Source organism: Lotus japonicus, chromosome 4 (assembly GCF_012489685.1).
Source record: "Lotus japonicus ecotype B-129 chromosome 4, LjGifu_v1.2".
In the NCBI taxonomy this organism is placed as follows: domain Eukaryota; kingdom Viridiplantae; phylum Streptophyta; class Magnoliopsida; order Fabales; family Fabaceae; genus Lotus; species Lotus japonicus.
The window spans coordinates 65,102,009-65,117,394 of NC_080044.1; the positions used below are offsets into that span (position 1 = coordinate 65,102,009).

Below are 15,386 nucleotides of genomic sequence, written 5' to 3' on the forward strand. Positions count from 1 at the left end.
ATTAACATACGAATTTGGTTTTCAGTTTGAAAGTCTGTTTGAGACATTAGAATTCAAAGTCATATATTCCAACACCCCAAACGTGAAAGAGGCTTTGAACCTCCATTAGATGAAAACAATTTCAAACTAAAAACCAAACAACACTTAGCGTCTTATTTGACAAAAGAAATAACATTATTCAATGACGTGTTTCACATTCCAAATTTCCATTTTGATGTGAGCCACACACACAAGGTCCTCCGTGTCCACCTTGTAAAACATCAACAAAACACACACACAAAAATGCCTTGTGTGATGTTCATGTTATGGCACTACCAAAACAACACCATACACTGATCCTTCTTCTTCACCTCCTCTTAATCACTTTCCCTTTTCTTCCATTCTTCCTGCAACTGCAACCAACTTGAATACTCACAAAATGGCCAACTTCACTCTCAGGCCAAATAACTCATGCTTCTTCACCCAAACTCACCGACCACACTCACACACCCCTCTTATCCAAACCTCTTTTCAACGCTTTCACTTCCACCTCTCAGCACCTTCCAACCTCAGACTCAGAACTGTATGCAAGAGCACTCAGCAAAATGTGGAAGAAGCACAGAGAGTGTCAGAAGCCAAGGCCAAAGCTCTCACTGACCTTGATGACCTGCAGAATTTGTCAGGTAACTGGCCACCTTGGAAGAATCTTCCTTCTAGATACAAAATCATCGGCACCACATCGTTGGCCTTTGTTATCTGCAACATGGACAAGGTTGTTGCTTTCTTCCTTTTTTCAAGTTTTACTTTCCTTTCTTACAACCCCAGAAGCAGAAACTGGTTTTCCATCTCAATTTAGTGCTAAAGGAAAAAGCTTTATTCAAATGGAATCACTTCTGAATTGGGTTTCTGGTGGGGCTTGGTTTTAATGAACTTTATTAGATGTTTCTGATTATTTAAGAAAGTACTGATTTTTAATTTAAATATTATTTTTTTGTGTGTTTAACTTAAGAGCATTGTTGGCATTCTCATTGATTTGATTTGGTGCAGGTGAACTTGAGTATTGCTATAATTCCAATGTCTCATCAATTTGGGTGGAACTCATCAACTGCAGGGTTGGTTCAGTCCTCATTCTTCTGGGGTTATGCATTGAGTCAGCTGCCTGGGGGTTGGCTAGCCAAGATATTTGGGGGCAGGTTAGTTACTAGTGCAGACTATAGAAGTTTTTTATATCCTTGACCTTGTTGCTCTTTGCTAAAGATTTCTGAATTTTTATGTCTAGAATTTTGAAGGATGGGGCCCCAATTACAAACATACCAAATGTATTTATAAATAAAGTAGAAATTTAATTGCATGGGCCTGCTTGTTTGGAAATTATTCTACAATTGATTCTCTAGGAAAAATCAAATCTAGTGAGTAGCTTCTGAGTGCTAGAATTGATTATGGGGAAAGAGAAGATGTGGAAAATGAGTGTGGAACTCATTAGAATAAAGCATAAATTAAGCTGGTCGCTTTAACTTGATCAATATAGTGTTTATATAGGGCAGAGCAATCTCACCCTAAGCTAGCTTGTGGGGGAGAGTTAGGCGTAAACCAAATTCTAAGATGGTATATCAGAGTCTATCCTAGATCCATTTATTGGAGACCACCCATATATGGACCACTCACAAATATTCATTCCTGCAAATTTCACGCTTTATGTCCAGCCTTGAGCATGAGGAGGTATGTTGAGAAGTTCTACATGGACTAGAGATATGACCAAATAAGTGTTTATAGAGAGTAGAGCAATCCTAACTCCTAAGCTAGTTATTGGTGTAGACTTAGGCCTAACACAAATTCTAAGATGATATCGGTAAAAGAATAGTGCCTTTATTCCTGCTTTATGTCTAAGTTTACTTTCATGTTTCTTTAATTCGTTACTCCCTCCGTCCCTTATAATAGGGGTCGGAGGGAGTATTTTCTACTCAGAAAATTTTATCTTGTCTACATTTATATTCTGGAAGGAACAGAGAAATTTGTTTTGGAACGCCAAATTTTAGCATATTTTCTTCTACAAAATAGTACTTTTCGTCTTTGATCCACCGCTTTGACAATCATCCACTTCGTACACCTTTCCTACTCTATAAATATGATGCATACATCTCACGTTTAAAAGTCAGGATGATTATTAATTTTTTTAAATTTTGGTCTTGAATGAAATTCAGGTGTCATTTAGTAAGTAAAATCTGGAACTGGAACCCTTTATGAAATTCAGGTATCTGTAAAACAAAAACAAAAAAATTAATTTTTTTAATGCACTTTTCCTCACATTTTGCTACCTGATCAAATTATACTTATGTTCCAAGGAAAGATGCAAGATTAAACTGAGATATCTAAAAGATGCCATTTGTCCTACCTACTATATTATTTACAAATCATCAGCTAAACATTCTTTATTCTATCATCTATAACTTCCTTTTATAAAATGAGAGTCAATTGAGTAACTCATGTTCAAGTCTTAAAGAAAGAGATGGTAATTAGACAAACATTTCGTTCAGAGTTGGTACTACATACTTTAGTCTCAGTTTTGGGCTTATGATGATGCAATGTTATCTTTCTGTTTCAGAAAAGTTCTTCAAGTTGGAGTATTGATATGGTCTGTGGCTACAGCTTGTGTTCCTTTTCTTGCTGGATATATGCCTGGTTTAGCATTGTCAAGAATTTTGGTCAGTAAATTTATTGTCTTTTTTCCTAATGCAGAACTTTTCCCTTACTTTTCAGATTTAATGTCTGCTCATGTCTGAATCCTTAATTAAGATCACAGGATGTCATGATTTTATTGTGTTTCCACCGGATGTTCTATCAACTGTAGTTAGTGTATATGTCGTGTTTCTTACTTTTTTTATGTGTACTTATTTCTATTTAACTCAACCTGGTTTGCATTCAACATGCTTTTCAACATTATTAAGCACTTCCCTTCTGTTGCATATCTAGGTTGGGATAGGCGAAGGTGTTTCACCATCTGCTGCTACTGATCTCATTGCCAGGCATGTAAACATCCAAATACGTATTTGGTTCAAATTGATGCTCTGTTGATTTGTATGCTTATTATGTAATTTGATTATTTACTTATCTTCTGCTTACTTTTTAATGAGTATATTGATTTTTAGATTATTTTCCTTTTAACTATAATTACTTGACACTTTTAGTTTCTCACCTAAAACAAGTTTTGTGGCAAAAAAAGAGACAGAACACTAAGAAATTGTTTGGATGTGGACAAATCTTTTAACCATTTCACTCACCTATCCACACAACTCAATCCCAAAATTTGTAAAACCATATTGCTTTAGTTGTTTAGGGTCAGTTCCAAAGTACCACACCATTTTTTCATCATTAAGGCTGTTTTTTTATCAATTTTTTTAGAAAAGTCTAACTTCTGATGAAATACTTGCTTCCTACCTCCGCCAACTACATGCGGAATTACAACTTACACTTAAAGCTTGTGTACGTGTTTTTAGATTTGATTATAGATCTTGGTCTTTTAAGTTGTAAGCAAATAAAGTAGTTTTGAGTGCCAGTTGTAATATTTTTCTCCCTTTTGATTGGTAAGCTTCATCGCCGTGTGCAGGTTAATACCATTGGAGGAGCGCTCGCGGGCAGTAGCATTTGTGTTTGGGGGCTTGAGTGTTGGAAGTGTTTTGGGGTATGCATTCTCCAGTATGCAGTTGGATATAAATGGAAATAAGAATAACACAGGATTTTATTGTTTTTTCATTATCAACCCTCACTTTTAACGCTGAGATATCTGTCAGGCTTCTTTTTGCTCCTCCCTTGATCCAAAATCTTGGTTGGGAATCAGTATTCTATGCATTTGGTCTTTTGGGGATTGCGTGGTAAGTAGAAATAGTTTTTCTTTTTCCCATATCTACTAGTTCATAGCATTGAAGTTCTTCGGATAAACATAATGAGCTGCAAATAAGGCAGTTTGATTAAAATTATAACATGTGTTATTGCCATGAATTTCGAAGGTTTTTGGGGTTTCAAGTTATTGATGGAGGTGAAACACAATTTACTGCAGAATCTCTTTCATGTGAGTACTTGATCTATTTTAGTTTATGATGGTTTCTTAATTTGAACTAAAACAGTTTGTTACTGAGTGAATGATGATAAATTACACCCTTCTCGTTGGAAAAGTTTTACAATCTTTTAGGCTTCATGGAATGCTGGAGTTTAAATTTTATAAGTTCATATCTAGTTTATCATCCAATCTATTGCAAACATTTTGTTTTTGTTAGAAAACACTTTGGACCTCCTCCTCATTTCCTGCCTGCTTAAACTGGCTTGTTTGAGGGTGTCACCTTTGTTTTCATCTCCACCACAACTGCTGCAAAATGATCGTTGACGCACCACCTCATAGCCTTGTATGTAACGTTTACACATCTTGTGGTTCGGTGCTTACCATAATACTCTATCTATAAGTCATAATCTAGAAGTTTTTCTTGTCTCTTTATATAGGTCACTTTAGAAATCTATGAAGCATTTTGGTGTTTGGTGCTCTATAGATCTCTTTTATAGGTCTCTTCATACTTGTTTGCTGCTAGCATTTAGTTTTAAACGATTGGATTTGCTGCTAGACCAATCTGGGTTTCCTTTTTTTGCTGATATAGGATTTTCGTGTGCCTGCCTTGAGTTTATTCTATTCTAGAGTCGGTCCTTCAAGTGAGTCATCAAGTAAATCATCAAGTTGGTATTAAAGCTCCTGATCTGGGACTCTACTTCTACTTTCGTGCTGAAATGTCAACCCTAGGTTGCTTTCATTGCAGCCGTCTTGGGTTGTTTGACTTGTTTATCTTTCGGAACCTTCATTGTGCCTATTTTGAAGGGCTTCCACTTAGAACGCCATTGACCACAGCACCATCAGCTGCTGCTTTTTTGAGTAGTGACTATACCCAAAAGTTACTCTCCTTGAGTGTTAGGATATATTAGGGGTGCCTATATAAATAGGCTTAGGCCTAGTAGAATAGTTATGTTGTTGATAGTTATGTGATAATGAAACTCTTCTCTATTCCCCTATTCTCTCTGATATTCTTCCTCTTTCTCCCTCTCTGATTCTTGGTCGTAACATTGAGAATGGTCAGAACCCATAATTTCACAGCCATCGGTCCACTCACATGCACTTACAGCAAAAGTCGTCTTGTCAGCATATAAGTGGACTAGTCCTCATGGTCATATAAGCCTGCATATTCATAAAAAAAACTGTCTTTTCTGTTCAGTTCAAGGCTTTCATTATTTGTTTACTTATTTTGAGCCGTATAGTTCAATTGGTTGTTTTCTACTTCTGACTTTGATTGTCTCACAGCATCCCGAGGCACCATGACAAGATCGTGGAAAACATCTCTAAAAGAATTGAATGGCTCATTGAAGGTATGGGTAAAAAAAAAATTGAACTTCTTTTGTGTCTTCTTCAAGGGGAGTGGAATTCCAAAATGGAACTTTGTTTTGTGTCTTGTTCTTAATATGCAGGATGTTCCATGGAAAGCCTTTTTCCAAAGCCGTGCTGTGTGGGCAATGATATATGCTCATTTCTGCGGTAGCTGGGGTCACTATACCTGTCTTTCATGGCTTCCCACATATTTTAGGTACCTTTCAGCATTTAATGCTTTGCATGTTTCTACTTTTTGCTATCTTTTGTTGCAGCCCGGTTATCAGGAGGTTCATTGAGATTTTTCGCACTAATAATTTGATTCTTTGTTTTTTTGAGTTAAACACATACTTATCGAGCATATTTCAAGATAAAGAAATTTAATTTAATTAAATTATCATATCACGGATATGAAATAAAGGTGCTGGTTTCAACTTACATACACATAAACTGGAACCAAACTTACTTTTATTGCATTTTAGAATTTTATATTCTGAGTAAATTTGAAATTTGTTTGACGACGTTATGTAGAGCCCTATTGCTTTTGGATGATATGATACTATATTTTTCTGCTGATCATGTTAATATTTATTAATTTCGGAAATAAGAAGCTAAAATAATTATAAATAATTTATAAATAAGGTTTGGCCATTAGATCATGTGAATCAAGAATAATAAATTCTATAGTTCTCTCACTTAAAGTTCCACGGGTGCGTTCTGGATTCCTGAAGTTGTGAAGTTCTTTCTATTTTCTCCTTCAATGCTTAGAAAGAACTGATACCAGTAACGAATTTTCTCGTATCAAAACAGTTTTGATTTAAGACCTTTTTGCACTTAGGTGATAGTTTTGACATATTTATGCATCATTCAAACCTCCTTGTGGTTTGCATCCGCTGCCTGAGCCATGGAAACCTCTACAGTGCCTTGAAAAGACCCAAGTTTTCTTTATTATGGCTCATCATTACTTAGTAGAGACTCTGCATAATAATGGTCACTGACAGTCATTTGACTAAAGCTAAGTTATGAAAAAAATTGTGTGAGGGATTAGACAGTTTTGTGTTTTACATGATCATCAATTAAGATTTATTTTTAAATTTGTTCAGAACTTTTAATTCTAGCATTATTTACGGTTTTGACCCAATGGAGAATCTAATTCGTCCATCTTTTGATATGTAGTGAGGCGCTGAACCTAAATCTGACAGAAGCGGCTTGGGTACGATTAATATTCTTTTTTCTTTCTTGTTTTACTTTTAGCTGATCCAGTTTCTTCATACTTCAGAAGGAAAATGAACTACTTTTATTCTTTACGTTTGGTTTTGACTGATAGGATGTGCAGTAAGCTATTTTCAACGATAAAAATAAACTCGAGACTCAATACATTGATGTTAGTTCAAAATGGATTACACATCCATCATCCATTTTAGTAGTTGTTGTAAACAAGTGGTGTTACATGCTTCAAAACTCATTACATTGATAAAAGATAAAAAAAATTACATATAATTCGTTCGGCATATTTTAGCCTTCATACTAATAGTTGGGCGTGTGTTCAAAGGATTTTATTAAAGACCCTTCCTTAATATGATATGACATTGCTTTTTCAATAAATATGAAAGAAAATCATTTTAAAACATTGCATAAAATTATTCTTTTGAGAGGAAGCAGGCCCAAGTCACATACATACCTAAAAATTGAGTTCCTAACCATTTCAGGTGTCTATTCTTCCGCCAATGGCTTCAGTATTTGTGACTAGTATTGCAGCACAGTTAGCTGACAGCTTGATTTCAAGAGGAGTTGAAACCACTACGGTATGAGAGGCATTGGAGCATCCTCAAATCACTTATTGTTATATATTATATGAATAATCACCACGCATGATATAGTTGACATCATTTTGTCCAAAGGAGTTGATTTCATGTTTTGTAGCCACGATTAATGCTAAATTTTGCATCTAAGTTGGATTGGATGTAGACACAGTAGCTTGACTTTTATTCTGAATTTCTTGGTTGCCTGAATTTGTCTTAAATATTTATATCCATAGGTTCGAAAGATCTGCCAGTCAATTGGATTTTTGTCGCCTGCACTCTGCATGACTCTTTCCTCGCTAGACCTAGGGTTACCACCTTGGGAGGTTGTGGGCATTCTAACAGCTGGTTTAGCTCTCTCAAGCTTCGCCCTGTCAGGTACTAAGATAATCCTTTAAATATACTTTATATGCTTTTCTTGGCCTTGACTTTCTGTGTATTTATCTGCTTTGGCAGGACTTTATTGTACCCATCAAGACATATCACCAGAATATGCAAGTGTACTTCTGGTATATTTTCTTACACTTCTTAAACTCTTATATCATACAATGTAGGTTCTAAGAAGGCATTTTGGCAAAGTATCCTGAAAAACAATATATCCCTGATTCTCAAGATATTTTTGTATACCCTTCATTAATTTTGAGCAGTCTGAAAAGACGTCGTGAAGAAGGATGCATGATTTTCTTATCAAATTCGACAGTTGTTCTCTGCATTTACAAAATTGCATTAGTTTAGTTTTTCTAATTCAAGAAATTCATTCTTTCAGCTAGCCATTTCATGTTGAGGCGGGCCTTATATATAATGAGTTATAGTTTGTAATTAACTTGTAGATGGACTTTTGCTCCACATTGAAGAGTATCAGATATTCCCAATTAAAAATAAAGAACCTCCTTCGCCTATGTTATCTAGGACTACAAAGAAAAGGCTACTTTCTCCTAGATTAAAGTTCCATATGAATGTGGACCAAAGAGCACTTATTGGAGCTTATCTACTGCTTTTTTATGGTAGATAAGCCCCAATAAGTCCTTTTTGGTCCACATCCAAACGGGAACTAAATCATTTTCCTTTTAATGCTGAGAGGTTGGATCCGTATACATGGTTAAAAGCCTTCTTATACTTGTTTTTAATTGTATCTGTCTAACTTCGATGCAGAGTAAAGTGAGCCATATCCAAAATTATTAGATACACGTGTAGCCTTCACATGCTTATTTTTGGTTGTATCTGACTTTCTTTTTTATTCTGTTTCTCTTAGGGTATAACTAATACTGTTGGGGCAGTACCTGGAATTGTAGGTGTAGCCCTCACCGGCTATCTTCTTGATTCAACTCATTCTTGGAGTGTAAGTTGCTGCTAATGTTTTTTTTCCCTAATTGTTTGGCGCACATATAATTCTGTATTTGATTTATTTTTCATCTCTATACCATGTAGATGTCACTGTTTGCTCCATCAATCTTCTTCTATTTGACCGGTACCGTTGTATGGTTAGTGTTCGCGAGCAGCAAGCCTCAAAGTTTTTCTGAGCAAGACTGACTCGTGTTTGGATCATTCATTACCCTCAACACAGCCTAGAAAGTCAAAATTTAAGAAAACCTTCATGCTAAACTGATTTTTGAAGAGTATATACAAATCAGGTCATTTTAGTATAAAGAAATGATAGCATAGGTACATTACTGGATGTATATTCTTTTTTTTTTCTTTTACTTTAGCTTATTATAGCAGTTGTATATTTTTCTATAGATGATGCTGGTTGGTCACCAAAAAATGTAGTGACGTGTTGTAAATCTTGGAAAGTCAACAATTTATTGTAGTTTTCCTTTCCTACCAACTTTTGGTGCCTTTGATCATTCAATTTCAAGTTTCAACCATACAAGACCTTTTGAAGTCATTTACATCTCACCAAACTTCCATGCAATGGTTTCTGTTTTTCATCTGTTGCCATTTACTGAAGCATTATTTATGATCAACTTGTCATGGATAACGTACACATACATGCCCCTGACTTATCTCTCAGGCTCTGGTTTTATGATAAAGGATCAAGGAATGTCCTTGAGATTCCCGTTCTATTGAATTTATTATTTTGGGAATCTTCTTTTGAATGCATTGTTGCAGCTGAATGTCGACATGCAATCAAACATTAGCATTAAATGTACAGAGAAAATGACTCATTACCAATGGCAAGAAATTGAACGGTAACTTTCAATTTATATATAAAATTTGAAAATTGTCACAATGGCATTGGGAAACAAGCAACACCAATCAAAATCTAGTGCATGACCCCCAAAAAAAATCATGAGAAACTATCAACAAGAAATTGAAATAGACATTTCCCCCGTATTCTATCCCTTATTTTAAAAAACACTAAGTGAAACCGATTCTCGGTTTCGCCTAGTGCCACTGAGCTTGCTCCTAACTGCAAGCTGTAAGCACAACGTCTGGAATATGAGCAAACACAATAGATTGCGGGCGGACTACTATTGGTTTTGACGGGTCTATATATAGAGGAACCAAGGGGGGGATTTCACCAGCTGAGTTTACAGTTAGAATGTTTCCATTTAGTAGCATGATTTGGCTATGTAAGTCCCCATCCTTTGGTGTCAAATGGTACTCTCTTCTGAATAGTCCACCCCCACGATGGTAAGGATGCTTAGGAAATGTTAAGGCCACTTCAGCTTGAACAGTTGTGCTGTTGTCCAAATTGAGCAATAGTATTGTGATTCCATTCTGCAAGAGAGTATCAAATTAGTTGCATGTTTAAAATCCTTCTACAATTGATTTTGAAGCCAAAAACAATTCAGGGAAGAAACTTTTGTAAGTAGCTTTTAGATTTCAGAATTGATTTTGATGAAAGAGAGGCTGATTCAAACATGCTACATATCTTACAAATAATTTATATACTAGATAATTATGCGTAGGAAATTTCACTCACTGATTCCTTTGCACAGTGTGTATAAGCTCTTATCTTCTTTGTCCCATAGAAGGTAGTAGACAGAACACGCCGCCCCATAAGTCGGTGCCACAGAAGAGCACTGCAAGGAAGAAAGCACATAACCACAGAAATGTTATGAAATAGTTTTATCAATCCACTTCAAATGGGACCCCCTTATTAAAACGTTCTGTTCTTATTACACATAGGTTCCTATACAATGTGCCAAGCAATTAATGAAGCAAACATCACACACATGGGAGCACAAAATCTGATGTATCAGCTCAGGAAGAATATAATAATGATGCTGAACCGAATCAGCATAATGAGATATTGGTGAAATTTTATGATATTACTGAGATTACAGCATATATCCAAGATGATAACCGCTGCACCAGTATCTCAATAATATGTCACAAAATCTCATCAATATCTGCACCAGTATCTTAGCAATTTCACAAAACCTAGTCAATGTGTACATGGTTGATTCCCGTTCTTCGAATACAGTACCTATAGTAGTCCGGATTCGGCACGAATGTAGCAGTATTCAGTAAACCATAGTTTCCTCCAATCAAACTCTGTCTGCAGTATGTAGTGGTGCCATATGTAGCTGACATGCCAAGCTGATCCAAATACCTGTATGTCAAATGATAACATTTTAGACAGAACACTTGTAAGGAATGAATACTTATATATTGACAAATTACACTGACCAGAAGCTATAGACAAATGAATCTGACACAAGATGATGGCCACTATTGTAAGCCCCTCCTGCCTCACCAACCCATGCTTGTGCTGAGGTTGCTGAACTTTGAAGTATTTTTTTGAGGCTGCTGAATGTGCTAGCCACTCCATCAAGATAGGAAGGGTCCAGAATCTTTTCAGTTAGTTTGTCCTCAACTCCTGTAAGAAAGTAGCACTCAGTTATAATCAAATTCTTGGAAACCGTTTGGTTGCAAACCAAATAGCACTTGTTGGAGCTTATTTAGTGATTTTGGAACATAAGAGGTTTTTATCTATTTATTGGAAGATACCTGCTCCAAGGTTATAAATGTGGTGTGTAGCCACATCGAAAGTTTTACCAGAGTGGCTTAAAAATTCCTTGAACCAATTTGCATCAAAGAAGCCCCCAGGTGCAATGACTAGTGGCTTAGGCTTAATCTCTCTGTATACATTTTGAACTATGTTTCTTAAAGCAGCTATGTCAGAAGCATATTGACTTGCAGTAACACTTGTTCCGATTCCATTTCCACACAATTCATTGCCTGCACACAAAAAATGCTCCTTGTAGTTAGTCCAATTACACAAGCTCTCAAGGAAGAGAGATTCACTATGGCTTATACAACAGCATAGTTAATTCTATAGAGCAAAATTTGCTGTTTTTCTTTCTTTTAACAGAAGTTACTTGGTAACTGCAAATATTCATATCAAAAGTTAAATTTGGGGAAGAATGTTTATCATTTTCAAGTGAACTCGTGCCTTGATAGATGGCTATATAGATGTTTGGGGAACCATAGAATCAATTCTCATTGACCAGAATCACTTTTAGGTGTATAGATAATTGACAATCAATTCTACAGAGAAGCTAGAGATAGTAGCTTCTGCGGTAGACATAATCAATTTTGAGATTTCATAACTAAGTTTCACAAAATTAGCTGAAGCCACTTTTCCCATAAACCTATCCAAACACAAATGAGTTCACTTTCAACTCACTTTACCATAATCAATTCTAACAAACTCAATTTTATCCAAAATCAATTCTGACAATGTTGATCTGAACAAGCAGGTATTATGCCAGTAGCAGTTACTAGGCATGTGTAATGAGGGCTGCATGCACTTACCAAGTTCCCAGCCATGAATTGTGTACTTCTTTCTTGCAGTGTAACTTATAAAAGATTCAGCATTGTTGTAGTTCCAAGGCCCAACAGCAGAACTGGAATTTACTACATGTTTTCCAGCAAGAGCATTTAATCCAAAGATAACCTTAGCCCTGAAATATACCTATCATTAATGTTAAACTTGTTACAAACAAAGTTGCCAACTCAACAAGATGAATATGTCTAGTCCTAAAACACAAGCACAAGCACACACAGGTAACAACTCAAAAGGGAGAACTGATTTTTACCCTGCTTTACTGAAAAAGCTGTTCAGCTCATCCCATCTACGCATCGGTAAGCACCCTTGAGTGAAACCAAACATTTCACTTGGGTTCCAAATAAAAGGAGTACAGGGTTGCCTATTATCTTCAGTCCCATATATGACCTTATCTTGCAAAGTGCCACCTAATCTAATTTTCAAGGGTGAAAAGGCTGCAAAACATTCAGAGACAAAAAGATACCTTAATAAACTCCCAAAACAATCATGAATTGTCCAAAAAAAGTAGTGAAAAATGAAGTAACTTCATGTAAAAATAACAACAATGTGAAGAACATGCTCTTACCTTTTACTGCATTTAACAAAATTTTGTTGTTGAGGTCCTGCAAAAGATGAAAATTGTAAGATACAACAACATAATCTCCCCAAACAATGAGTAGACAATGACATAATCTAAAAAAAGAAAATAAAATCTGATTTTACAGATATTACTTTGCAGCTGAGCTAAAAGTCTAAGACACAATAAACGCATGCTAAATAGATTCCAGCATCATTCAAAGAAATATAAGAACATCATCATGCAGACTGAGGCTTTTTTACAGATTTAGAAACTAAAAAAATTCCAAAAAAAAGCAGCAAAAAAATACAACTTTTTTACAGATTTAGAAACAGAATAATTTCAAAAAAAAAAAAAGCAACAATACCAGATTAAGCAGAGAAGCATGACCCCAACTACATTTTCCATAGTCACATTTCTGAGGTGGCCACCAATCCAGAGTGGCGCAGACAAAATCATTATCAATCTTTCCAATAGCATGTTTCCCATGAACAAGAACAATACCTTTCACAGCTTCATCTCCTCTTCCATACAGAGCACTCACTCCATTGAAGCTTACAAAACACACCCATAAACACAGACCCAGAAGCCTCATTTGAAAACCCATTTCCAGAATCACTCAAAGTGAAGATCTTTGTGGTTTTTCACAAATGGGTAGCCATGAAGGTGAAGGGTTGAAACTTGAGAGGTTTTATGACTGCAAGTGTTTGTGTAAAGAGTGTGAAAAGTGAAAAGTTTCTTAGAAGCTATGTTTGTCTGCAGAAAATGCTTCCTTGTTGGTGGAAAAGGCACTTTATTTTCATGTGTGCATTGCAGAGATTTGCAGGCAGAAACTTTGGTACTTATAAACGTGAGAATGACAGACACTGAGACACCCCTTCATAGACCCACATTTTCAGGTTATGTAGTAAGAACTTTTTTAATTAAGGTAATTAATTAATCGCTAATAAGGAATTTAATCATGAAATCATGTTTTGGATACCTAATGCTGTGAGAAAATAATGCATTCATTAGCATTAGAAAATTTTGGAACAAATTTGTGACTCTTGGATCTCCAATAGATTTATTCATTTTTTATAACATATTTTATTTTTCTTTGACAGATAAGAAAGTAACAGTTTTTTGGGTGTAGAGTCTTTGTATCTTATTTGAAATTCAATTGATCCACAGTTTTTTTCTATTTTTTCTGTTGAAATAACAGGCATAAATGATTTTTTTTTACCATTTTTAGTACCATAAAAAATAAATTGATGAGAACTTTCCTATCCTCCTCCCCTTTTATATATACTAGTAGTAGATTTTATTGATCAGTAATAGTAATGACTAAATTTTAATTTTGCAAGGAACAAATCTGAATTTTGGGAAATAATCGTTCTATTTTTAATCAAATTTATTGATTTAACAAGTAATAAATTTTATTGTATACTTCAAAAATTGGACTTTTTCTTGATTTATTTTTCAATCAAATTGATACATCCCATCATTCAATTAGTATCACTGCCACGATATGAAGAGGGATGTTTTTGTTTTGAGGAAAAGTTAGAAAGAGATTACTTTTTTTCTCAATAAGGTGGAACAAAATCTCTCATAATTTTTCATTTCTTAATTAATTTCATTGTCTATACTATTAACTTTTTTAATAAGAAAATTGCTGAGAATATTAATAATAGAGCTTTAGGTAGAATAATAACGTGATGTTTGTCGCAGGTGGGGTAAGGATACATATGCTTTCCTGTATGAAAGTACAAAGCTGCCTAATTAGTCAACAAAAAGCTTCTCTTTTTTCAACCCGGCAAAACATCACATAACGTGTATTTGCATTATTATTAAATTAAACTTGAATGAAGTGTATTCATGTTGAAGATAATGCCCCAAACGCTCAAATGAGAAAACAAACATATACAACATGAGAGATGGAAGATAATGCAATATAAGTCAATTAGATTTTCAAAATGTAGAAAAAATATATTTTTGTTTAATATAATTGATTACCTCATCTTTTACTAGTTCCTCCCAAGGAAAGGAAATACGGCTAGTAATCTCTATTAAGGAGGGTTAATACAATTAGGTTAGAGAGTCAAGGAAAAAACAATAAAATTGTAGAGTAGTACTTAATTTTCTGATTTCATTAGTTGAAAAGAAAATATAATTTGTAGAATCAATCATACCAAAAAAAATTCATGGTGTAATTTATATTTTCAATGTAAAAAAAATACAATTAAACTAATTAGGAACAAAATAACTGAATATATGAACCCAATATCTATGTTAGGAAGAAAATAACAACAATTAACTGAATAAAATAAACTAGATGTTGTCTAGAATTAAAATAAAGAAATAAAACAAGTTAGACATAATTCTAAAATACTAGATATGATCCTAAATTACTTGAGTTAGGGCTCCAGCAGGTTGGGATCTTGGTTATCAGGAGGTAGTTTGTTTTTTGGATTGCTCAAACATGGTGGACGTGTTCCACTCCGAGGTTGATGTTAACAGTTATTGGGCAAAGGAAACAATCTTGGGGCGGGTAAAGCGCATGCTCACTTGGAGCTAGACAATCAAGATTGATCTTATTCTGAAGGATAAGAATATTGCAGCAAACTACATGGTGAAGCAAGCTTCGCCTGAGAGATCCCCGAGGCGTATTTGACATTCTCTACCCCCTGCCATCATTGAGTTTCTTTGCAAAGATGTTTTCTGTTAGTTAGTTGTCCTTTTAGCCTTCCTCTTGTAAAAAAAAAAATAGATAAAATATATTTAAATTATCTAGACATAATTGGACAACAAATTAGGCTTGTTCATGGATTTTTTTAGATCTATCACAATGTTGGTTGGATATTGATTTGTTGTCGT

At 34.9% G+C, this 15,386-nt stretch overlaps 2 protein-coding genes across 2 annotated transcripts; one reads left to right on the forward strand and one right to left on the reverse strand.

The window, feature by feature from the left end:
- Nucleotides 1-257: 257 nt before the first annotated feature.
- Nucleotides 258-9,004, forward strand: LOC130716264 (probable anion transporter 6, chloroplastic). The gene is made up of 15 exons (XM_057566471.1): nucleotides 258-751; nucleotides 1,027-1,172; nucleotides 2,582-2,681; nucleotides 2,950-3,002; nucleotides 3,584-3,658; nucleotides 3,768-3,848; nucleotides 3,984-4,045; nucleotides 5,315-5,379; nucleotides 5,479-5,594; nucleotides 6,554-6,590; nucleotides 7,087-7,182; nucleotides 7,416-7,557; nucleotides 7,636-7,688; nucleotides 8,432-8,518; nucleotides 8,608-9,004. The coding sequence occupies exons 1-15, from the start codon at nucleotides 419-421 to the stop codon at nucleotides 8,707-8,709; spliced, it is 1,548 nt and encodes a 515-aa protein (XP_057422454.1). The 5' UTR covers nucleotides 258-418; the 3' UTR covers nucleotides 8,710-9,004.
- A 357-nt stretch (nucleotides 9,005-9,361) lies between these two features.
- On the reverse strand, nucleotides 9,362-13,405 carry LOC130716263 (heparanase-like protein 3). Its single transcript, XM_057566470.1, has 9 exons — nucleotides 12,901-13,405; nucleotides 12,543-12,579; nucleotides 12,228-12,411; nucleotides 11,944-12,092; nucleotides 11,137-11,367; nucleotides 10,816-11,005; nucleotides 10,613-10,738; nucleotides 10,106-10,205; nucleotides 9,362-9,900 (listed from the first exon to the last, which is right to left on the reverse strand). The coding sequence occupies exons 1-9, from the start codon at nucleotides 13,138-13,140 to the stop codon at nucleotides 9,586-9,588; spliced, it is 1,572 nt and encodes a 523-aa protein (XP_057422453.1). The 5' UTR covers nucleotides 13,141-13,405; the 3' UTR covers nucleotides 9,362-9,585.
- Between the last annotated feature and the right edge of the window lie 1,981 nt (nucleotides 13,406-15,386).